We start from the raw sequence: 26474 nt of genomic DNA, 5'->3' as shown, positions 1-26474 counted from the left end.
CCTCTCTCTGCCCTGTCAACATAGACGGCTGTATTTGCACCATACTGTTCATTCATGCCAGTGGTCCACGGTGGAGCCTGCAAGAGCCCAGGAATGCTGGTAAATCTTTGAAATGTTAAAGAGTTGACGTGCAGTGCAAGTGGATCTTTGATGTGGACGTGGGCTATGTCACATTAAAAAACCACAGAGGACTTCACTCTGTTTGGGTTTAGCCACCTGTCGGGACAGTTGTGGACTTTTGAAAAAGGGGAGATTTGGATTACAGCAAGAACCTGTGTGTACTGAACATAGTTCTGACCTTTCTGGTTCTTGGATGTGTGGACTCAACGGGACAATGCCCATAATGTCCAGTGAAGGTGATGCTGGAGGTCAGCCTTCCACAACAACAATCAGCACCATAGCCGTGCAGGCTGGAGACTCGCAGATTGTTGTAGCAGTGCTGAAGGTAAATTGCATTTGAACTATTCTGCTTTACAGTGCAAAGATGTAGTCTGAACATATGAACTGAATGTTTGTCACTGGAAGTGCAGTATATACAGCTTTAATTCTTTCAGTTGCGTTACTGTGCAGTTAATCAGAACATTCTCTGGTGGTTGAGGTTGACTTCTACTGTAATGTTAGTTTGTCTTGAATTAGAATTCTCAAATATAAAAGTAATTTAGTCACCCCCATGTTGTTCTAAATCAGCGTCACTATATCCTCTGTGCAACACAAAAGTGTTATTTTAGTATTATTTATATATTATTATAGTATTTATTTAATTTTTAGCTTTTATTTTGATATTTTCAGTTGTCACTTGAATGCGAGTAATTTTATGTGCTTTTGTAATCTGTTTTTCTATTTAGAAAATTAAGTACTTCAATTGAAACATTTTCAATAAGTTGCCAAAGCAACATTTTATTTTTTTCATTTACAATTTTTCATCTAATATTCTATTTTCTATCAGCATTATTTAAATTTATTCAGTTTCTGAAATGATTTTTAATATTACAAGACATTTTATTTCAAATACATTCCTTCAGCTTATTTCAGTTAGTTGCCAAGGAAGCTTTTCAAATTTCATTTATGTTTTTGACTACCAAAAACAATTACAGTTTTTTTAAATAGTTTTAGTTTAACAATAACAACACTGCCTAGCTGCTCCTTTGGACTGGACAAAATTTTATTTTTAAGGGAGAACTGTTCCTTTCTTGATAATATTTTTGAATGATTAATACTGTAAGGCTGCATGCACTGTGATCTTCACTGCTTTATCCAAAAGCACTGCTACAAATGTGGGAAGCAAACTGCTCTCACCAGTGATGTTATGGGCAGACGCTCAGGTTATTCAACAGACTCTTGGCTTTGTCTATGAATAAAACCTTATTGTTTTTCCTTGAATGTGAATATTCCATAATGCCTGACTCAATGACTTAATGGGAAGGCAAAAACAGCTGTCAGAAAAACATAGAGCTCTGTGATGGTCCAAACTCCTTATGGCCTGAATTATTCATAATGATTCTCTGTGACAGGTTATCCTCATCTCTAGGTTTAAGAGTTCTGTTTTGCCATAATTTATTTTTAGGTGTACTGTAGCTTTCATCTCTTTCTTTGTTCTCCATACACAAAGCAGTTAAGTTAATGCGTGTTGGTATTAAAAATCACCAGATGCCTGCAACAGACCCTGTAAGCAGCCTTAATGTATACAGAAATGATAATTAGCCATCAGTCCACATACCTACATAACAAACATGACAGGCTGTGGCAGCTGTGGCAGCTCCACATTTCATTCTCTCATTCAATGGCTCTTCACATACTTGCAAATTGCAATGCACTTCTAATCAGTACAATTTGCATGCAAAAGTTTGCATTTGGGACTTGCAATTGATTGGATGAGAATTAACTGAGGGGGCTTTGCATTGAAATCGAAGTCCTCTTTGGCCAGGTGCCAGTGGGGGACATTGTTTTTCAGTCTTGTTTACAGTCGTGAAATGCACTTAAGGCTGGGTAAATGATACTAGAGTTGCATGTGCAGAAGCACAGACATACATTAAGTCTTTTGGTGTGTGGATTGCGTGTGTGTATGTTTGTTTGTTTGGGTGTGTGTTTTTTAAAGTGTGGCAAGTTGGTGCATCTACAGCTGACTGAAGCACAACCCAACCTGCTGGAGATTGGAAACAATCAGGATGAGACCAAAAAGCTTCTAGAGGAACATGAGCAGCTCCTTGCCAAACTTAAGGTAATCTCTACTGTACCAATGCAAAATAAAAATGTTTTGATCTTAAGGCTCAATAGCTTATACAGTATTGTAGTAGCTTATGTACAGTACCAGACAAACGTTTGTAAACACCCAGCTAAATTTACATTTTGCACGATCTATAAATCTTTTTTTTTTTTTACTTTAAAACTTATTAAGAAGTTTTGTAGACAAATATACATTTCTTGTTAATTATTATTTCAGCATTTGTAGCAGTAAGAGTTTTTTTGTTTTGTTTTTTGAGCACAAGATCAGCAAATTAGAATGATATCTGAAGGATCATGTGGCACTGAAGATTGGAATGATGGATGTTAATTCAGCTTTTCCATCACAGGAATTAATTTGTATATATATATATATATATATATATATATATATATATATATATATATATATATATATATATATATATATATATATATATATATATATATATATATATATATAAATAAAAATAGAAATCAGTTTTATTTTTAATTGTAACTATATTACCATTTTAAAAACTTGGTCTTTCAAAAATATAAGCCCTACAGTCCCAAGCTTTTGAACAGTAGTGTTTATGTTTTTATTTATTTATTTATGATGTGTTACACCAGAGTGCAAAGTAAAAGCATCCAATAGTATACGTGAACTCGTTAGACATAGGCCTAGCTTAAAGCGCATCCCAGGATGCACCTCGGGAAGTTTCATGAGAATGGAATTTAGACAAATGCTGGTAAATTTAAAAGAAGCTCAAATATAGTAAAGTTTTGATCATTCCTAAACTTCAGTTGTGTAATTTTGTAGTGTTGATTACTTCTTTATAAAGTGAAAAATAGCAGCTGTTTTCAAATTTTCGGCTAGCATGTATTTGTATAGTTCTCTGTTTTACATACAGCTATCTGACCAAAAGTAACTACAGACTCAGAAAGAAGAGTACAGCCTTTAATCAGAACAAAATCCTCTACCAAAGTTAAAATATTTCATCATGTAGGCCTACTCATGTGCATCTGCCCACCAGACGTGTCTCATCAGCATGGGATCTACTTCTTGTTTACAATTTAAATAAAAGAGTAATAAAAATAAGAAGTACTGTGTAGCCTACACTTTACACGCTACGGCACTATGTTAAGTCTAGGGATGTCCCGATCCGTTTTTTTTTTGCCCTCGAGTCCGAGTCATTTGATTTTCGGTATCTGCTGATACCTAGTCCCGATCCGATACTTCTTTAATACATAAAAAAAAAGAATAAAGAAGAGCGAAAAAACAGATCCAGGATGTTCAATAAATTACATTTTGAAATATATTCAAATATAAAACAGCTATTTTAAATAGGCTAGAATATTTCAAACATTTTACTGTTTTGCTATACTTTGGATCAAATAAATGCAGGCTTGGTGAACAGAAGAGACTTCTTAAAAAAAAAACATTAACAAGCTTACTGTTCAAAAACTTCTGACTGGTAGTATAGGCAACTTTAATTTTTCTTTTATTTTCTAGCTTTTAATTGGCTTAAAAATCTATAAATGCTGGACAATAACAAATAATAATGATTTGTTTATATACTACAAACACTGTTTATCACATAATAAAGCAGAATAGTTTCTATACTGTAATAAATGTCAATTAGCACTGCATTGTTCATATACTTTATTTATCACCAGCTGGAGATGACTTAAAAACAATTTATTGTGGTGATCGTATATTAATGTCTTCGTGTTTGCTTTCCTGTAAAAACCACAGCGATAGATGGACGCCTTTGTCCATATTAGGAGTTTCCTGAGCGCGCTCTGGCTTCTAGTATGAATGAAACACACACTGCATGAGAGTTTAGCGCTCCGTGATGTTCATCTCGCTGTTTTCTGGGTCCGAATAAAATATCAGATTATGCGCAGACTATCCTGTCTTTTGAATCTATATTTATTCACACCAGCTCTTGAAAACAAAGTGATGTCTTGCCGCACGCGTTGCTGTTTCTGTGTGTAGTCAAAAGGGTCTAACTCTGTTCCACCGCATAACTAAAGATTTGTTAAAAAATAATGAGAATATATATATATATATATATATATATATATATATATATATATATATATATATATATATATATATATATATATATATATATATATATATTCGAGTCCTGATCGGGTGGTAACTTCCGATTCCGATCGAGTCTGAAACCACGCGATCGAGCCCGATTTCCGATCACGTGATTGGATCTGGACATTAATTGAATTTCAATTTTACACAGAAAAATGAAGGAGGTGTGTGGGCTTTGCTGGAGAAGGCTGATAAAACAGCAGCTCAGAAGGAAGGAGAGGAGCTGGTTTATAAGGCCATGGCGGTCTCTCTCAGCGAGGCTTGGAAATCACTGGTGACCCACCTGGAGAAGAGGAGATCACTCCTGATCTTGGCATGCCATTTCTTTGAGTATGCTCTGGAGGTAATGTGGTTTCCTATACAACCTGCTGAAGTGCTTGAGCCATCAGAGACTAGCTGCAGGAATAGACAGTTGCTGTTGTTTATTGCCTTATCATGAGGAATGTAATTTATCTTTTGGTAAGGTAAAAACATGCTGAATTCACATTAACCAGAAAGTGTCTTAATACTTTGTTTGAATTTTGAACTGTAAAATGCAAAACAAAGTCAACAGACTGTTCCCACAAAAAGCAAGCAGCCTTATATTGAGAAAGTAGCTTCCCGTTGGTCAACGTGAAAAATCCATGGAAAAACAGTAGATCTCGTAGTAGATCTCAATCTACAGTATCAATCTAAAACCAGCCAAGGCCTAAGCAATCAAGTATCTTTAGGGGCCACTGTATATAACAGCAGTGCTTTTTTTTTTTTTACTTTAATAGCCCATTATTATAACTTTGCAACATTTTCCAAACATGAACATAATTGTTTTCATAACCAGTGGCTTTTAAAAACTATAAAAAAAAAATGATAATAATAAAGTTGTGCCTCTGATAGTTAGACGTGCCACGGCAATGTGCTACACCATGTACTGTACAAAACAATGTTTTTTGTTTGGTGATACTATATGGATGGTTTTTGTTTTTACACCTTTAAAGTTGGGAAGCATGGTCCTATTTGATACTGACTGAAAATGCAATGCTATTTTTTTTTTTGTTTTGTTTTTTTTTTTTTAAAGTGAACATCTGTTTCTGTTTATCTTCAGCATTATGAAGCAAGTCAGTCATATTAATTTCATATCTGCTTCGGTTAGATATTCTAGATAAAAGAAGATGGCACATCATCATGCTGTTTTGACAGCAGCAGAAAACGTGTGAATAAACTCAAGCATGAGTATTTTTCAGAACAATTTCAACAAACATGCTTCCCACTAAATTACTGTTATGATGATGTTTGTAGAGTGGACTGCATTCATCTGTTGAAGGCTGTTATGTGACGTGATGGAGTTGTCATTCACTAGAAGCTGATTATGCAGAATACTGTACACACATAGTGTTTCCGAGCAGATGTTGAAAGAAATGTAACATACCAGATCTCCGATATCATTTTTTCTAAGAGAATCAAAAGGAATTTAACAATTAGCATTCTCAAGTCTTTTAGAGAGATGAAAAAAAATTGTTTGTGAGTCATTTGTTCATGAATCACTTACACAGTTCGTTAGTTGTTCGTTTCTGTTACACTTTGATATCATGCTCTTATTTTGAAACTATTTACACTACCATTGAAAAGTTTGGGCTCAGTAAACTTTAATTTATATATATACAGTATATATAGTTTTATTCTGCAAAACTATATATACTGTATAGATGCATTCAATTGATCAAAAGGGAGTGTTCAAATACTTTTCTAGAATAATTCCAGCTTTTGTGGAATAAATTACATTTTAAATATGATTGAAACTTTTTTGATCGAATAAATGCAGCCTTTTTGAAATTTAGATAAATATGTTCATCTGGCCAGTTTTGATTTGAAATCCATACTTGCCTCTCAATCTTACCAGTTTTTTTCAGCTGCTTTTGAAACTTTTTCAATTCCAGTTTGCCATTAGGATAGATGAAGCTGAAGATTTTCAGAGCGTTGGTCAGAAATCAGCCACTACAGACAACACGAATGAACTGCTTCAAAGACACAGCACTATTAGAAGAGGTAAGAGCTTTGGTCCCTAGTTCTGTCTGTCATTCCATAGCATCCATTCTGAACACCCTTGTAACAAACTCACAAAATGCTTATGATTGCCTTAGAACCCCTTAGCAGCACCCAAGCACCTGCCAAAAAAAGCACAATCTCTGGGGGCTTTGACAGACAAGTAATGCTATAATGAGACTGTGTTATGGCCAACGAGCCATGCAGATATAAACCTAATGAATCAAGAGGAATTGTTCTCAGATTGGCCTTTGGGAGCTTAATCAGGATTGTTTGGATTTCTCACCATAAAATTTTTTTCTTTCAAATAGAGTATGAATAGAGTTTATTATTATGTGACATAAACACTGAAGAAAAAAACACACCGATGTATTATGAAGCTTGTGCTCTATCTACAGGGATGTTGGAGAAGTCAATGCTGGTGTTGAATAAGAGTCGTGAGTTGCTGGAATTTTTGAAGGACTTCCAGGCCCTGCAAGCCCTGCAGTATGGCAGAGCATCTCACGGGGACTGGAGCAGCTTTGGTAAGGTGGAAGGTTTAATGGAGATTCTGCAGGACAGACGCCGGCAAGTGGACCTTTGCATGAGACAAAAACAGCATGAGCTGGAAATTATCAACCAGATTCGACAATGGGAGAGACAGGAACAGGAGGTAAGTTTCTAGCAGAGAAAAAGTCATTTATTATAGAAAATGGACTGTACTGTCTTAAGTAAAGTCCCATTCAATATAAATGAATAAATAAACAATAGATATGGCATCAGTTGCACCAGTTTTAGTACACTACCATTTAAATGTTTAGGGTCTGTAAGACTTCTTTTCTTTTTTGTTTTGAAAAAATTATATTTTATTCAGTAGGATGCATTAAATTGAGATGTAAAGACATTATTCAGATAAATTCTGTTCTTTTAAAGGTTTTATTCATCAAAGAATCCTGAAAAAAAAAAAATCACAAAAATATTAAGCAGAACTGTTTTCAACGTTGATAATAATAAAAGTGAGTGAGTGAGTGAAGTGAGTGAGTGAAGTGACATTCAGCCAAGTATGGTGACCCATACTCAGAATTTGTGCTCTGCATTTAACCCATCCGAAATGCACACACACAGAGCAGTGAACACGCACACACCCGGAGCAGTGGGCAGCCATTTATGCTGCGGCGCCCGGGGAGCAGTTGGGGGTTCGATGCCTTGCTCAAGGGCACCTAAGTCATGGTATTGAAGGTGGAGAGAGAGCTGTACATGCACTCCCCCCACCCACCCACAATTCCTGCCAGCCCGGGACTCGAACTCACAACCTTTCGATTGGGAGTCCGACTCTCTAACCATTAGGCCACGACTTCCCCATCGGCCACGACTTCCCCATCGGCCACGACTTCCCCATAAAAGATGTTTCTTAAACACCCAATCAGTGTATTAGAATAATTTCTCAAGGATCATGTAACACTGGATTAATGGCTGCTGAAAATGTAGTTTTGCTGTTGATAATTCAAGAAAAAATTACATTTTCACTGCCATTGTGTTATGAATAGCTTGGTAATTAAATACAATATGACAAAATATAGCTATAATCAGTTGCTTTTTGTAAGTTCACATTAGATTGTCCGAACTCTGACATGGTAAAGATTATTCAAGCATGCTCAAAGGCACTCTGCCAAAACCCACTGATAACCGGCTGCCTTTTTAAAAATGCTGAACTGAAATAACTGGCCAGCATACTTAACATGCTGAGAGAGGACAGGGCACATGCTTGTGTTTGATATGAGCCCTGTGGAAAACCCACTTACTGCTTTCATTAAAGGGCACTAATGCTTTGAATAACAATGTTAATTTTCAAATATTATTAAATGTTGTTACTGCTGATATACTTTTTTAAATCACTGTGAATAATATCCGTAAATTACTTGTTTTTATTATTCAGCTAAGAGATATTTTCATTGAATCATTATAAAAAAAATTATTTATTTATTTATTTTTGTTTCATTAAACCTGGAAATAAATGTATAATGCTAAAAGAAGATAAACTTTAGAAGAAAAGAAAGAAAGAAAAGAAAAGAAGCACTAAGATGTTTTTTTTTTTTGGTTTTGGAGCACAATCATCAGGTTTAATGCATGTAAGATTGAGAATTTCTGTCATTAAGTACATATCAAATAATAATAATAATAATTTTAGCTCATATTGTTATGCTAATAGTAGAATCATTTTTTCTTGAGGTCTCACACTTTTAGACCCTGTTGCATCTTAAAACTGTCTCATATGTGCTTCTAAACAGGTAACACAGTGGTTTAAGGAAAAGGCTACTTTGTTTTTGGAAACCAGTCAGCTGGGTTCATCTCTGTCAGAAAATGAGGACTTGCTACGCGAATACAAAGAGTTTGAACAGAAAGCCAAGGTAAAAGATTGTTAGACTTATTAATGAGCTGATAAAATACCTTAATATATTGTATAAAATATTAAACTCTAAATTTTCAAGATGAAAATCAAATTTGTTTTCTTTTCTAAAAATATTATAGTTAAGAGAACATAAGGATAAATGTAAAATAATTTCAGATCTTTGGTCTAAGTGGATATTGGCATTTGTCCTCAAGCATTATGGACTAATTTGCTAAAAATATTTCAGGTGTATCATCATGTTTTCCTTTCTGCAATGAAATATTTCCAACAAAACAAGCTGTGTTGTGTTTGATGTGTAATTACAAATAGTGATTTTTCTTTTTCTTTTTTTTTAAATAAATACTCCTTCAGGAGTGGAGTGTGCTGGTCGAGAGGTTGCTACAGCAGGCATCAGATCTGCTTTCCTCAAGTGAGCCCACACAATTTCAGCACATGTCAGAGAAGAGTGAAAAACTCAAAGCTACACACCAGCAATTCTGGAGCCTCATGATGAATCGTCTGGCTCATCTGAAGGAGAGCAATGCCTTTTACAGCAGTGCTAATAAAGTATGTAATGTAGTAACACATGCTTTCAAGTTGAGGTTTTGATAACTGAACTGACAGAGCCCTAACTCTTGGTAAACATTTCAGCGGCTATATTATTTTTTATTTTATTTATTTTTTTGTGGTTGAAGGTAGTACCCCCTAGTGGAGATGTACTGTATAATGTAAGTGATTTATGGTATAGAGCTATTTAGTCATGGCATCATGACATCAATTTGTATCCAACCCAAACGATTAATTTGCCATTTGGGTTCCCTCAGCAATTTGATATGTGTCAAAGTAACACTGTATGTTTTTATGTTGGTCATAATGCTTTCAAATAGCAACTCAAACATTAGTCATCCACATTTGTGCATTAAAAACACAGGATTTAATTACATCTTTATTTTTTATTTATTTTGGCCATCAGGCATTTGAGGTGCTGGGCACCGTAGAGATTGCTATAAAGGAACTGAAGAATCAACCTCTGCCATTACCTGAACTGGCTAGGAAACATGAAGAGTTTTCACGGAGTATAAAAGACACATCCGCCGAGCCTCTTCAGAGAGGTCAGCTGTTAATTCAAAAGCTCGACCCACATAGGTGAGAAGACAATGAGCAGATGCTGCAGTGTGCGAAAAAATAGAGCCTATATCACTCAGATATCCAGACTCCAGGTTTCAGTGGATTGATAAACGGATTGGGATGGTCTGTGCAGTGTTAGGCATCCATAGAGCATGTGTGTTTGTTTGTTTGTTTGTTAGTGCCCAAGGTGGAGGGCTGCAAAGGATGCTGGGATACATCAAAGAGAGAATGGAGGTTCTGAGCCATGAGTGTCATGCCCACAGAGAGTTAACAGACAAAAGGCAGCAGCTGGTGTCTTCATTTGAAGAACTTGTGGATAAGGTAACATTTGTTGCAGTCTATGTATGTAGTTATCTGAAATCTAATAATAATTATAATAATAAATGAGGGTAATAATAATTGAGGGTGAATGTCATGAAATGTCATTTTCTTTGGCAAATTAATAATAATAATTAAAAACAAAATGTAAATTATTTCAAGTATTTACTTTGTGATTGTATTTGCTATTCTTATTTGTTTTGATTAAAAACAAATGAAATGCAATAATTTATTATAATTATTTGCTTATTATTATTACTTTTTAATTATGCTAATTAAATAACACATTACAATTTAATATTTATTTATTGTATTTCATAATGTCAGTTTCATTTAACATTTCTCCACCCAATACTACTGCTACTACTACTAAACGATAACAGTAACTAAATGACATAATTTATGCAAAGTGTTCAAACATCATGGCTTTATTTGCTCATGCCTTTATGTTGATTAAAAATGCAAAAATGTATTGAAAATAAATACATTTCTTTATTTGTGCTGTAAAAAAAATACAAACTTGATTTATAATGTGCATATTTTCCTAAAATTAACCTAAAATTTAAATGCAGCATCCGATTATTTCTTATATGCTGATAAATTTGCCTTAATGTTGAAGCTTGTTGAGAAGTGCATATGTTTCCTCATTCAAACTCCTGAATCTCCACAGGTCTCTGCTTGGATTAAGAGCAGCAACAGTGTCCTCTCTTCTAGTACAGAGCATGGTTCATCTCTAACTGAGGCTGAGGACACCCTTAACAAGCATGTTGAGCTACTCTCACAGTCTCAGGTGACTTAATGCTTACCTAGACAGAGAATATGATATGATACCGAAAGTTCAAAGCGAGTTGTTATTTTACCATTTCATTCAATCCCTAAAAAGTAAAAGTGTTATGAAGATCTTCTCATAGTAATCTTTCTCTGAATGGTGTTTTTTCTGCAGGATGCTCTGAGAGAATCAGAGGCTATAGCAGGTTTTATAAAGGAACTAAAGGGGCTGGAATCCTCAGATACAGTCGAGCTGTCTAACAAAGCTTCACTTCTGGCAGAGGAGATGAAAACACTGGTTAGAAACATTTCATCACATGTGGAAAGACTCAGACCCTATGTAGACTTTCTGCGCTGTGCAGATGAGGTATGGTAATGTTTTTAACACATATTCATAGTATTGAGGTATCCAGACTAAAATCCGTATTCCAATGATGGCATTTTGTGTGGTGGCACAGGTTGAGGAGCAAATAAGGACACTTCAGGAGTGCTACAAGAACAGACCAGAGGAAGAGGAGGAACATGAAGGAGCAGGTGCATCCATGAAGGATATGTTAGATGCTAAGTGGCAGTTATTGCTGCAGAAGTTCGTCACCATGCAGGATCTGGGCAACAATTTTATTAACTCCTCTAACATGGTAAGAAACTTAGTTAAGCATTTTAACGCAAACTTACAACTAGTTGTCTTTACAAATCTATGGCAGTGTCTTAGGGTTTAAAACTTTTAAAACCTTTTTCATTATTATTGCAGATCAGTGGCAACCTGAATCTAAAGGTTAAAGCAGCAGGGCATGTTGTAGAAAAATATATGAAGACACTGACCGAGAAGAAATCTGAACTAGCAGACTTGTGGACATCCTGGCAATTGCATCATAGTCAGATAAAATCTGTAAAGAAGCAATGGAAAAAAATTAAGGAACAACTAAAAAAGGTAACTTTCGATTTCTTTTAGAAATACATCAGATCATTTTAAATAATTATTAAAACATTTAAAAAGACTGCCCTCGACTTTTTTTGTTCATTGCTTGCAGGTTCTTCATGATTTAAGGGCAATGGAGGAGATTTTTTCTCCGGCTTCAAAGGTTGATTTGGGGGGTGATTCTGAAGCTGTGTCTAAACTACAAGAGAACTTCAGCACTGTAAAGCCAGAATTCCTGGTAAGAATAATTGTTTTGACTTCTCATTATCGCTTATGATTTGTTTAGCAAAGAAAAGTCTATACAACTAACCTCAATTTTAAAAACTCCACAGCAGCTGAATGCAAAAGTGGAATTCCTAATTAAGACATCCGAGCTGCTCAGCTTGAAGGGAATACCGGTAAAAGAGAGAGTTTCTGAGCTCCTGCAGCTACATCAGCATCTCAGAGATAAAATCAGGGAGTATGAAACCATTCTCAGTATGGCCGGTAAATTTCATCTGCTTTATCGAGAGGTAAAGTCCCATTTCTGTCAGAACACTTTAAAGAATCATTTGACAAGAGATTGTAATGGATTTCAAAACCAGAATTAATATGCACTGTTAAAAGTCAGCCGCCTACACATTCTAATGAATTATGTGAAACAATAGGATTATGAGAATTAAATGAAATGAAAGCCTCATTCTCTAGCTGTGCAGTCCGTGTTCATTCATTTAGTCAGCGTCACAAGTTGTATCCTGACATCTATTAATTATTATAGTATGGTATTATTATTTCATCATCATCATCATGTAATAATAGTGTACAATTGTTTTAAAAAGTATTGAATGAGTGGACACTTTTTACTTATTACATTTTATGTAATTAATTAATTAATTTATTTATTTTTAAAATTTGTAGACAAATAGAAATGATCAATAGTTTCTAAAAAAAATTATTATATTATATTATATTATATTATATTATATTATATTATATTATATTATATTATATTATATTATATTATATTATATTATATTATATTATATTATATTATATTATATTATATTATATTATATTATATTATATTATATACTGAAATTTGTTGCCTAAGCAATTTGATTCTTCTTCTTTTTTTTTTTTTTTTTAAAGCTGGATACTGTATTACATGCAGAACCAGTGACTGTGTTCAATGACCCCAGCCAGGCCAGGACTCAGCTGACCCAACACCAAGAGAGGCAGAGTCACATCCGGCATCTGTACAAGCTGGCTCTCTCTCTGGGTGCAGATCTCACCAGCACTGTGCAGCAGTCGGTGTGTCAGTTACTGAACAATATTGCATGCCCTCATTTTCTTCAAAAGATTTCAGGCATTCTTTGGATTACCTTACCTGAACCTGACAACTTTTTTTAAACAACATAATGTGAACAGACCTTTAGAACCATCATGTTGATAATTTCTTACTTCTTCTTCTATCAGAAATACATACTGATACTTGTTGCTTTGATAGAAACAGTATGAAACAAGTGCCATAAATGACCATTTTTCTACATTTAACCCTTTATTTATTCTCCAAGCATCTGCTGGTGTTGTCAGTGCAGCAGTTACAGGAGAAAATGGAAAAATTGGAGAGAGAGAGCACTGAATGGATAACTGAGGCCAACAAGTGTGAAGAGAATTTGACAGGCAACATCCACTTCTGCCTCTATAAGGAAGAGATTGGTGAGGTAAGTATCGTCAGGGTTTGGATCAATCACTAATTTCTCAGATTTCTACTAATATCATCTAAAGCTCAATCCAGGAAAAATGTTATTTTATGGAAAAACAATGTTGGTGTGTCTTAATTTCATCTTGTGATTTTAATAGTGGTCTTTTGGGTCCACTAAAAGATTTATTTCTGTGCCCCAAACAATCATATGTTCAAATCATAAGACCATTTCTCTGACTCCTAGAACTCAAAGGGTCATTATTTGAATCACATAAATTCATAAGATTTTTCATTATAGTAATGTAATTTATATTGGGATCAGAGGGATGAGGCTGGGCAAGCCAATGTAATGTCAGAGTAAAGTAATGCAACAACTTGCACATCAGTGTTCAAATCACATTTTCTACTGACAAAATCATTCTAATGGCAATATTTCCTTCCCCTGAATGTAAGCTTTTCCATATTCCAAGCTTTCTGGATGCACTGGTGACTTCATGTGCCTTTATGAAAATAAATCTAGGAATTATTGAATTGTTGGATTTCAAATCAGCAGGGGTTGAGGCTTTAAAAGTAACTAAGTAACTTATGGATTGTAACTGTAATATTAGTTTCACTAGTTACTGCAAAAGGTAATAGTATTACTATAGCTACTGCCCAATACTGGTCATGTTTGTAAATGTTTTCTGAATGATGATCATAATCTGAATGATGTTGGAAAGTTTCAAAAGAATAGAACAAGCCATTTTAGCAGCGTAAGTTTCCTGCTCTTGTTTTCACTGGGGAATAAATAGTTTTGGACGCAAGTATGTTTTCATAGTACTTTTTAAAAATTTTATTTTAAAAGATCACTGAAGATTTGATCCCTTATGCACTTATTGTTTGTAATTTTCTTTAAATATGTGTTAACTCTTTTCCCCAGCCCACAGATCCAGGGCTCAGAAAGACACTTGTGTTGAGCTTTTGTGGCTGACTCTCATTGTCTCTCTCCCTGAATTATTTATAGCTTGTCTGCACTTGTTAAATTTAGTCTGTGAACTGCAGGGTTTGTCTCTCCCTGTGTTGACTGAGGGATCCTGCCATTTGTCTCTCATCACTTCAGATAGCAGGAAGGATTCCACCCTTATCACATACTTACTGCCCCCCAGCCATGAAATCCACCAGTCAATCCCCAGGATTACACCACAAACCTCACAGGGCACAGAACATCAGATTGATTTACTTTCATGATGTCCTTTATGATTTTTGATTATTGCACAAATAGTTTTTTGCATAAGGGAAGCACAGCCATATTTGTTTTTGTTTTTTAAGTTTTTTTGTTGTCGTCACTTTTACTGACACAATGATAATGTTAATAATAGTTTAATTTCATAATTTGGTCAGAGATACCATAATTCATTACAGTTATTTTAGAATTTCTTAAAAAACACTATTGCAGTATTATTGTGATAATATTGTAATCTCTGTCTCCCTCTAGAGGACAATCTTACTTTTTGCCTTCTCTAAATCAATAGGCATAGGCATTTAGACCAGTGATCTAATATATATATATATATATATATATATATATATATATAATATTTTACTAAATAATTATAATTATTAATATAATTAATTTAATAAATAATTATAATTATATATATATTAATACACACAAGTCATGAAGCCTTCAAACATTGTTGTATACAATGGGGGTCATTGGAGACAAAAAGGTTTAAAACCAGTTTTAGACCATTTTAATAATCGCTTGGAGCTATAACATGTTGGAAGGGTTCGTGAATCGTGTTAAGGTGTATCAGATAGATGAATAGAGAGCATAATAATAATGATGGGAACTGAAGTAATCAAATAGAGACTCAAATATTCTTTTATCTTTCCATGAGGAGATTTCACACAAAGACATGAATTATATTGAACCCTTGCAGCTCATGGATCTCTTTCTGCAAATCGATATTCTAGAAGCTCAATGTTGTACTCTTACTTTTCAATAGGAGTAGAATTCAAAGCTCCTTAAACATATCCGAGTTCCATATGTCACATGATGTCATGCTATTAGAATGTATGACTGCTGCAAGACTTTAAATAGAGCAAGGAAATATCTAAAAGTAGTACTTGCAGTCAGCGCTTTACACTACTGTTCAACAGTAAAAAACAAAAATCAACAGTAGAAACTGAAAGAATACTTTACATTTGTGATATGATTATTTGTGATAATTTATAGTTTGTTTGAATAAGGCATGTCTCAACCATTTCTAGTTTAATGTCAGTGTGAGTCACCATATGTTGTCCGTCAAACCACCACCCAGTCATAAATATGCATGAATAAACAAACTGACATTTTAGCTCGGACAGTTGCTGCTGTTTATCTCCGAGGAGAAGTGAGACTGTTTCTCTCACTGTCTCTATTTCTCTCTCACAGTCCAGCATTGATCCATTTATATTTTTAGATGAGTTGATTTAGAAGTGTCAGTGATGATTTCACCAGATTTGCCAGTTTGGTCCGTAGGACACAGATCACAAGGCCCTGAGAAACAGATGCCACCATAAATGTTAACTGAGCACATGTGACAGTCATACAGTATGAATGTATCTGAACTTTCCTCCGCGTGCATCCCTCTGTTCAGGCTGCAACAGAAACGTGCTCTACAGCCCTCTGTTGGAAAAGTCCAGTAAGACAGTCGTGGGGCCTCTTTAACTGGCTCTAGACGCTGGGTTGCAGCTGTTTTTGAGCGACACTTGAGCCTGTCATTTGGAGACACGACACCATTGCAAAAGCTCATCGGGCTGGACAGAAATGGATCTGCATTATAAATCATCCACTGGTCTGACAATAAATCCCTCTAAAAAAATCACCCTGGACTCAGCCGAACCTCACTCTGCCCTCTGCAATATACCCTACAATATATACAATATATATATATATATATATATATATATATATATATATATACAATAGATACAATATATCCATCCACACCTAATCTTATATTTAATTATGCTATTATATTTGCTTACACTTTTACAAATCAGCATTTTGAAGAGGATGGCACTGTGCTGTTGGAGAGGTGGTTTAAAGGGATAGTTCATCCTAAAATGTAATTTATGTTATCACCTTCATGTTCCAATACATCCATTTGGTATATTATGAGACATGTTTGGGGCAAAACAATTATGTGTGTATACTTTATATAGAACAAAAGTACTGAAAATCTTCCCCGCTGAATGATAAATCTTCACAGTAGCCTTCAGAATATTCAGCAGTAATAAACAAAAAATTTTTTGTATTTGAGATACTTTCACCTTTTATTTTATTTTGTCTTTTACTTTTTCTTCTTTAATTAGCGAATAAGGTGTCTTTGGGTGATTTTTTTATTGCTTTATTAAAATTGTTCCTTTTTTATTTTTAAAGCTGAGAGAGTCCTTTAAAGATCTCAAAAAGAAATTCAACAATTTGAAATTCAACTACATGAAGAAAAATGAGAAGTCGAGAAACTTAAAGGCGGTGAAAAATCAGATCCAGCAAATTGAGATTTACATTGAAAAGCTACAGGTAAAGAAGCTGTCTTTTAATCTTCTTGCTAGTTTTAGTGTGTGTGTGTGTGTGTGTGTGTGTGTGTGTGTGTGTGCGTGCGTGCGTGTTTTAGTATCTCCACTCAGCAGTGACCGGATTATACAGACTCAACCTGAAGGCGATTTCTTTATCTTTTAATATTTTGACAGTTGTCTATTTACAAAATGTCATATCCAAATCCCTCCCTGTTGTAGGTTTTGAAGAATAAGCTGCAAGCCTTCACTCTGAAAGTATCCAGCAGCAGTGAGAGGCATTTAAATGGCAACAGCCTCAGAGCGATTGAGGATGCCTTAAATGAGTTGCAGAGACAGGTGGGCGATTTTGACAGAGCGGTGGAGGAGTACAAACAGAACCTGGACATGAATGTCAAGCTCCAGCAAGCCTTAGAAGAGGTGGGGTACGCCAGGAACATAGGAGCTACTATCACAATTCAGCAGCAGTTTTACTTGTATTTCTGTTGACTTTCAGATCATTCCATTGATAATTCTGCTAAATTAAGTAGAAAATAAATTGAATATGCTTTGCTTATGTATGACTCTAAAGCAGTATCACAGTAAATGGCTATAAATAGTCTCTGCAAATAGTCTCTCCTCTCATCTTTCATTTTAAACACAGTATCAGTTCTGGTGCGACGAAGCAAGCTCCACAATTGTACGTGTGGGTAAATACTCCTCTCAGTGTAAGACTAAGGAAGCAGTCAGCTCTCTCTACAAACAGTTTGAAAAATTTATGTGGCCCACAATCCCACAGCAAGAGGAGAGAATTAGCCAGATCACAGAGCTGGCAGTACGGCTACATGGTGAGAAATTAAGAATGAATTCTGAAGTATAAAGGTATTAGCAGCAATTTTTTGCATTATTTGTTTTAAACATTTAAAATCCCTTATGTTTCTCTGACCTATTCAAAGCCCAGAATTACTAGTTTAACATATTGTGCTTTCACAAAGTGGACATGTTCTTTTCAAATGTGGAACTTCCAATATAGTTACATAAATAGTATTAAGGTATAATAATGTTTATTTTATTAAGCTGTAGTAGTGTTGCTGGCCTCAAAGCATGACTGCTGTTTCTAATGCATGCAGGTGTGGAAGAAGGAAAGAAATATATGGAGAAAACAATCAACAAACACCATGAAATTGTGGAATCAATAAAAGAACTGTCAAATGGACTGCTGGACCTTGAGGCCAAACTTCAGGTGATGAAAAACTCAAACATAATTATTTTACTTGACAGTTATAAATATCTTAAAATATGAAATATAGTTCTACTAATATTTTATATGAATTATTTCTGCAGTTGGAGACCTTGAAACAGCCTTTAACACCTGAAGACAACAACAAACTAGACACCATTGATACGGTAAACACCAATAACACGTGATTTGCAGTTGCAAAGATTCCAGAAGTACATAGTCCTTTATATTGCTCATCCAAAATTATTATTGCGATAAATTACATTTAAAGTTCAACATATTAAATATAAAAAAATAATCATGAATTATTTATTTAATAAAATCTATCCACATAATTATGTGTATATTTGATGAGCACAAATCTTAAGTCGCTGGGGGTATATTTCTAGCAATAGGCAAAAAAAAACATTATGTGGGTAAAAATTATCAAATTTTCTTTTATGTCAAAAGTCATTAGGATACCAAGTAAAGATCATGTTCCATTAAGATATTTCCTACCGTATATATATCAAAAACTTTTTTTATTAGTAATATGCACTGCAATGAACTTCATTTGGACAACTTTTAAGTTGATTTTCTCAGTATTTAGATTTTTTTTTTTGCACCCTCAGATTACAGATTTTCAAATAGTTGTATCTCGGCCAAATATTGTCCTATCATAACAAACCATCAAAAGAAGTCTTTTTTTATTCAGCTTTTTTAAATCTCGAAATCTAAATTTCGAGAAATTGGCCCTTATGACTGGTTTTGTGGTCCAGGGTCACGTATATGATCTGAAAGAATCATTAGATCAGATTTCTCACATACAAATTCTAACACAATATTTGACGCTAAAGTTTAAATCGGAGACAAATTACAAGACGAGCATAAAACCAGTGTATTGACTTAAAGGATATAATCAGCAAATATATCATAAGTATTCCAAAAAACACCCGACCCTGAGCCATAGTTTTTTTTCCGTTACCATTTCAGCCTGAATCAAAGGAAAGTGGGCATACCCCTGAGATGACAGGCCCAGACTGTACTAAAGAGATAACTGTCAGCAAGAATCCAGAAAACAAGAAACCTCAGTTTCGCAAGACACAATGCCAAGATCTCTTAGACAAACATTATCCAGAGCTTCAAAAAGTGCTGTCAGAGACCAGGTTGTACACACAGGAGGCCTTTTCCAAGACCAGCAAAGTGGAGACCATCACGAGCAAATCTGCTATAGAGAAGAGAGAAGAGATGCAGACTTCTTTCTCTCACTCCCATAACATTAATGTAAGCCATTCCCCTGCAGAGCAGGATAAGAGTCACATTCTGCAGCAAACCAAGAGAGACTCACAAGAAACCCCACCTCCTCCTCCTCCTCCTCCTCCTCCTCCTCCTCCTCCGTCTCCACGGGATCCAGGCGTATCACGCCCCAGCATCATAACAGAGGCCTGTAGTAGAAATAATCCTTTTCACTCATATTCCAAGGTGAGCCTTCTTTTGACACAGAGTCATTTTCCATTTATTTATTTATTTATTTATTTATCAAATTTCAAGTAGGTAAGATCTTTTTATTTAGAGAAAGAATAGACCTATTTTGTAAGTGCTAATAAATTTCATTATGAGGTAAGTATATATGTTGGGATAATACATTCAACAATATGACTTTTATGACAAAATAAAGATAGATACTCATTAATTAAAGTCTCTTTTGTGTGTTTTGGCTCCTTTGAAAATTCTGTTTGTGTTTGTTTTGACAAGTAAAATTATAGTTCACTGTTGTTTTGTGATAAATAAGTGGTGTGACAAGAAAATATCAACAGAAACTTATAAATGCTGTATTAGTTAAAATAACTGATTTGTAATATGATAGAAGTCTATTACACTGCATTTATTTGATCGAAAATAAAGTTAAAATGTAATATTATGAAATGTTATTACATTTTAAAATTACTGTTTACTATATATATTTCAAATTGTATTTATATATTATGTATAATTATATAAATTCATTTACGGTCACTTTGATCAATTCAACATGTCCTTGCTAAGAAAAAAAAAAAAATAATATATAATTTTTTTTTTAAGTTTAAATTATACATTTACACATGAAATTTAGGTACATTTTTTAAAACATACATTTTATATTAATATCTTGATGCTACCATCACTTTAGAAATATTTTTAATAATTTATATTGCATCTGTGGACATAAACGTATAGTGGACGTAAAATGCTCTTTTAAACTATGTATAAATTATACACTACAATCACATGAAATATTTTTTATAAAATAACTATATATTGTATATCAGTGTAATATATTTAAGCTCGAAGAACACTTAATTGTTTATTTATTTTTGTGTTTAGTGGATTTTCTAATGGTACTTTTAAATGCTGACTAACAAAATGGCATTACAGGGATAATTACAGATTTTCTGTTCTTTTCTCTTTATTTGTGTATGTTTTGTTTTTATAGACTTCAGCTCATCATTCTTTAGAGGAGGAATATTTGCCACATGGGACACAAGAGCCGGAAGCTCCTGTACCCGAATATGACTTCCAGCCTGACCATCTCACTGAGGAATCGCTCTCCAATGATGAGTACGAATGCACCTCCCCAGATGACATCTCCCTACCTCCTTTATCTGAGACTCCAGAATCCAACATTATTCAGTCAGAAAATGACCTCGATGATGGCTATTGCGTGAGCTCTCACAGCCTTCACATTAACCAGTACAGCCACCAGTCTCACTCGCAGCACAGCGACACACTACACCAGAGGCAGCGGGAGTGGATGTCGAGTCAGGCCGAGAGCTACCCATCTCCCACCACTGGCTTGGGGGCCAGGTTCAGAGCAGAGTCGTCCTCTTTTGTTCAAAGCCCCCTCACAGTAGCTGCCCCTAGCCTTGTATCAAACACCATATCCAGCATCTTAAAAAGCAAATCTGGCAACCTGCCACCAAGCAGCATCACTGAAACACTTTACTCAGTGCATGACAGTCGTACAGAGATGAAAAAGTGTGTGCATGATTCTAGTACGAGTCAGTACCACAGTGGTCAACCCAATAACACGCATGCTATCCCAACTCCATTAACCTCTGAGCAGGACTCGGATCTCTGCAAGCCCACAGCCATCCGAGAAGAGATCAGGCGGGCATCTTCCAAAAAGGCTGTGGGAAAACTGGCAGGTGGCACAGGCCCTAACTTCTCCAAACCCTTGTCTAATGCCATAGTAATGGAGGGCTCTCCGGTGACCCTGGAGGTGAAAGTCACTGGATTCCCTGAGCCTACTTTAACCTGGTGGGTAGCTTCTAACAAACTTGACCCATAAATTAAACCATTCTTTGCTAACTGGAAGAGAAACTAGCCATTATTTATTTTATAATAGTCTATATTAAGATATTATTCTTAAAATCTGTTAATATATTATTACACATTTAAATAATATAATGCAATATGATATTTACTGCTGTTCAAATGGGTCAGTAAGTAGTTAGAAAGCCCCAAATCTTTCTTTCTTGAGCAACAAATCAGCAAATCAGTAAAATGTTTACTGAATGATCTTGTGATGCTGGAGTAATGGCAGCTGAGCAATTAGCTTTGCCTTCATAGGAATAAATTGTATGTTCAAATATATTCAAATAGAAAATGGTTACTTTAAATTACAATACAATTTCACAATATTAACTGTACTTTTTACAGTTTTTTTTTTATCAAATAAATGCCACCTTGGTGAGCATAAGAGACTTCTTTCTAACAAAATAAAATTGTACTAACCCCAAGCTTTTGAACGTTAGTGTAATATATACAGATTATCAATAATCTAAATGCTATCACTTCTAAATGGGTGGCAAATTCTCATTATACAAAATACTGATCGTTATTCCAGTTGTTAAAAACTTAGCAAATTCTTATCAAAGCATAGTATTTGTAGTTTAGATAGATTAACAAATAAATAGATATATATCTTTGTGTGCCTGCATGAAGCAGGTTTGTTATGAACATTTTACATTAATTCTGATCTCCTTTATCTGAACTATTTTTTTTCATAATGTCATGCATTTCATGTAACTAATCCACATTTCCTTTTGCTAACCTTTCCTTTTAATACCTTCTGTAGGACCATCCACTTTAACATTACCTATAATTTCTCTCATTCACTGAGTGTGTATTAATGTGTGCTAACCCCTTTTTTAATTTTATTTTTTGCTGTGGTGTGATTGTAACACGTAATAATTCACTCTTTGTTCAGGTTCAAGAATGGACACAAACTGGCCAATGATGAGCACATAGAACTATCCCATAAAGAAGGCAAACATGCATTGTTCATTCACAGCTCTGCAGTGAGAGACTCTGGGCAGTATGTGGTCACTGCCTCTAACTCAGCAGGCACTGTCACATCCAGCTCCATGCTGCAGGTCAAAGGTAACAACAGCCCTGACTTGGACATTCTCAAACTGGACTGGCACACTTGCTTCGGCACCCTCTTTTTCTTCTTGTGGCTTCTCTGTCTGCTGTTGTTATAATGGACACTGCCATTAACATGAGGACAAACACATGGATGTGGACTCTTCATGAAACATAACCAGTGGTGTGCACAGAATTAACTGTCTTTGGTGACTGCACAGATGTAAGAGCACATGGGTTGTTGATATGAAACGTCATCTAAAACTATTCTAAACGAGTAGTTTAGTAATTATTTTATAATTATAATGCATGCAGCTCTTGGGATATTTTTTTTTTCTTTTTTTACTGACATGCACCACCTTCCCACAGATTTGTTCACAGATTTGGCTTTGAACACTAAAATCACTATAACAATGTTTTGTAATAATAAAATGAACTGAATTATTGTGTTTTTTCCCCCCTATTATATTATGGAAGTAGCATTGGATCTCTACGCAGTTCCCTTTGTGATGGCAATGAAGCCTTGGTCATCATTTAACATTTTATTTATTTTTAAAGAATGTGTTTGTTCTTTTTGAACAAACCCATTTCTAAATGGTTCCAAACTGAAAATTCAGGCATCATTTACTTTCCCTCATGTCAAAAAAAGAAAAGAAAAAAACCTTTGGGGGGAACTATACATTTAGTGTTAACATTTGTTCTGTTTTGTTAAATTTACTGAACTTTTCATGTTTACAATGATAAAAGATAACGAAATCACAAAGTTATATGTGTTATCACACATAGCATGGGTAACTCAGGGCTCTCAGGTTACAGCTTTGCTTCGCTGCTATGTCACCCTACTGAGAAGTTGTCTGAGGCGTCATTCTGCACCCCAGCTGATTCAGATACAGCTGTCGCACAGACATGGGCCCTCTACTTTCATTTTACTTCTTTACTTATTGCTTTTCTTTCCCAACAGTAAGCAATAAAGCAGCTTTGAAAAACCGAAACTTGATTATGTCAAACAGCATACAAAGTCTGAAACCATATCATTCTGCAATTGTTTCATTGTCACCATACCTTTAAAAGGGATATAATGGAAGGAAGAAAATATGTCCGCTGGTACAATAGACACATTAAAATTAATTGTATATGTATGTTTTGACAGAAGTCAAAACTATCATAAAGGCCACTGATTATGGAACATATAAGAAGGATCTGGAAAACCCATTATCACTCATCAGATTCTGTTTAGGGGAAAAACTTTGGATATCAGAGTTCACCGAGCCTGATCTTCACATTCTTTGTTAATTATTCATAATTATTGTATCTGTAACACTGTTGTTTGCTACTGATAACTTGGTAAAAAGTATTCTGTGTCCAATAGCAATAAATGTCCTATACACATTCTGAACAAAAATAAACAACTTAAAAACAGCGGTGACTAAGTTGTTATTCAGTGCTTGTTGCTGAAAGTGGACAAATCATGAATCGTTACTATCATATAACTCCCACAAATTATTATCTTTATATATGTGTGCAAGTTTTTGTATAGTGAAGACTGTTTAAAGCTATAGAGATTATATATATATATATATATATATATATATATATATATATATATATATATATATATATATATAATAATAAAATAAAATTATAGTTATTGCTGTCACATTTTGTCATTCGATTGTTGTCTCACAAATGTCCTTGTCAATGCTATCACTAGTCATGCATTCCATTCTTTCATGTCACTGGCTATCTTTAACAACGTCTCTGTCAGTTTTTTTAAATTTTTGCTGCAAAACCAACTTGGTTCCGCAGTGATGGTTATATTAATATTTAATATCATCTTCTGTTTTTCAAAGCATTAACAATCACTTTTTCCCTCACTATACAGATAAACGAAAGAAAAACAGATGGGTAAACTGTTTATCGTTTACCTCGTACACCCAGAGTCTGAGTGACAGTGACAGCCCTTCTCCCCCATTTGGTTTTTCACTTTTTGAGGATCAACATTTTGTTCAGTGATTGATTAATTTATGAGATAAAACAAGTGATGATTTCTCTCTTTACGAGGGGCATTTTCCTGTTTCTTTAGGTGTGGGGGTTTCAGCCACCCTGTAATAATAGGTCCTGCGTTGTGTTAAATAAAGTGGGTGACAGGTGTGAGCTTGCATAAAATAGCTGCTACCTCCCATGATGCCTCATGGGGGATGGCCAATGGGGTAAGGCGATGTAGTGATGATGCTGATTAGCCAAGGGGTATATAAAGTAAAACCACCATGTTAACACTTCTGAGCAGTTGGAGCATTCCCAGCCTTGCCTCGGGTGTAGGGACTGCAAGGGAAAAAGCAAAACTACACGGATAAGACCCTGTGTAGTTTTGTTTTTTAGGGATAGTTCAAGGCTCAACCGTTCTCACACTGTGTTTTCGGAAATCCCATCTGGATAAGGACTTTGTTTCAGAAGACAAAACCTTTTGGGATTCGTCCCTCCAATTCAAGGCACTCTTGTGGATACAAGTAAGTACAGTTTGTGCTCTTGTACCCATGTGCCAGTGCTATGCTTTCTAATGACGTTTTGTGTGTGTGTGTGTGTGTTTGTGTGCTTCTATAAAAAATAAAGAGAGTGGTAGTTCCAAATTTGATGTGTACTTTGAGAGATTTAGTAGAAAGGAGACATATTTTGAGCAATTAGAATACATTTTCATTTGATTTTGACTTAAGCGGTTTAATTTCTAAAGGTTATTAAATGGTACTGGTTTTAGTAAAGCCAAGAATAGCATGTGATAACATTAGAGTGGTGTCCTAGCTGGGCCATGATGTCTTTTTAAGGCAATCAGCAGCAGAGATATCAGTTGCACCTCCAGCTATGTGCCACATGGTGACTGTCAATCAAGCTTAGTACTGACTATTTTTAGACCATTCCTTTTGTGACACTAGGTTTCATGTGCTTTGGACATTAATTGCAGTTTAAATGGATTTTCTTAAAGTTGATGTTTAGAAACTTCAGCCTTATTGTACTGAGGATCTTAGGTCTGTGATTTCTTGAAGTTGATATATGGGGTATTTGCTAACGTCTACAAGAATTAGTTTTGATATTGATGAACTTGGTTGTACTTTTGTATTATTGATATGGAAAAGCCATTCACAGGATGCTATATATTGTTTTTTTTACAATTTAATAAATGATAATGTCATTTATTGATAATGATAATTATTCTGCTTGAAGTGTTAGTCTTGTTAAAAAAGTCCAATAGAAGTACAGAGATGTTGTTGAGGTTGTATATTTCAAAGCAATGCTTTCATTTGAAGTTTCCATTTTTATGAATTTAACGATGTAAATGATGTAAGACGTAGTATCAAACTATTTAATGATAGCTATCCAGGTAACTACCCTATTTATTATATACAAACAAAGCAGTACTTTAATATAATTACTTCCATATGGACTATATCTGAATTCAATTCAGTCACTGTTGTTCTATCTATTTTAGGTAAAGGTCATACATCTAGCAGTTCCTGTCAGCCATTTACAAATTCTTATTACAGCCTATACAAGTACTCTTATTCAAATAACTTTTTTCTTCTTCTTCAGACAGTCAATACTTGTGAATCTTAAATGCAGAGCATTTAAACCTTAAGTTTAAGATTATGTGATTATGTTGTATGTTTATGAATAACATCTTAGTATTGCTTGGCAGAAGACCAGTTGTTCAATTCAGCATTGACAATGAGTCACAAGTTGAATTAAGATGCGTAAGCCACTGATTTCGATTATAGTTTTTGGTAGTGACAAGATTTGATGATACAGGACTGTCTGACTTAT

The 26474-nt window shown here is 34.8% G+C and overlaps 2 protein-coding genes across 3 annotated transcripts in view; both read left to right on the top strand.

Annotated features, from left to right (window-relative positions):
• LOC132153149 (coiled-coil domain-containing protein 141-like) lies at positions 1–22987 on the top strand. Of its 2 annotated transcripts, none has more exons than XM_059562453.1 (25): positions 1–445; positions 2096–2218; positions 4467–4658; positions 6229–6337; positions 6733–6986; positions 8602–8721; positions 9075–9269; positions 9676–9848; positions 10010–10151; positions 10819–10938; positions 11092–11283; positions 11375–11554; positions 11668–11847; positions 11948–12073; positions 12168–12347; positions 12964–13125; positions 13389–13538; positions 16926–17066; positions 17282–17479; positions 17703–17886; positions 18169–18281; positions 18383–18445; positions 19251–19739; positions 20731–20855; positions 22507–22987. In XM_059562453.1, the coding sequence occupies exons 1-25, from the start codon at positions 314–316 to the stop codon at positions 22778–22780; spliced, it is 4317 nt and encodes a 1438-aa protein (XP_059418436.1). In that variant the 5' UTR covers positions 1–313; the 3' UTR covers positions 22781–22987. The 2 variants fall into 2 exon arrangements, with proteins under 2 accessions (XP_059418436.1, XP_059418435.1); XM_059562452.1 differs by having other exon boundaries at positions 3–445; positions 20731–21554.
• A 1972-nt stretch (positions 22988–24959) lies between these two features.
• Positions 24960–26474, top strand: part of LOC132153146 (titin-like) — a 137441-nt gene continuing 135926 nt past the window's right edge. The window contains exon 1 of the mRNA XM_059562449.1: positions 24960–25168. The gene's annotated coding sequence lies outside the window, so the exon portion shown is untranslated. The remainder of the gene's footprint in view (positions 25169–26474) is intronic.

Source organism: Carassius carassius, chromosome 11 (assembly GCF_963082965.1).
Source record: "Carassius carassius chromosome 11, fCarCar2.1, whole genome shotgun sequence".
In the NCBI taxonomy this organism is placed as follows: Eukaryota; Metazoa; Chordata; class Actinopteri; order Cypriniformes; family Cyprinidae; genus Carassius; species Carassius carassius.
The sequence above is the reverse complement of the archived record's forward strand: the minus strand, read 5'-3'. Positions and strand labels throughout refer to the sequence as shown.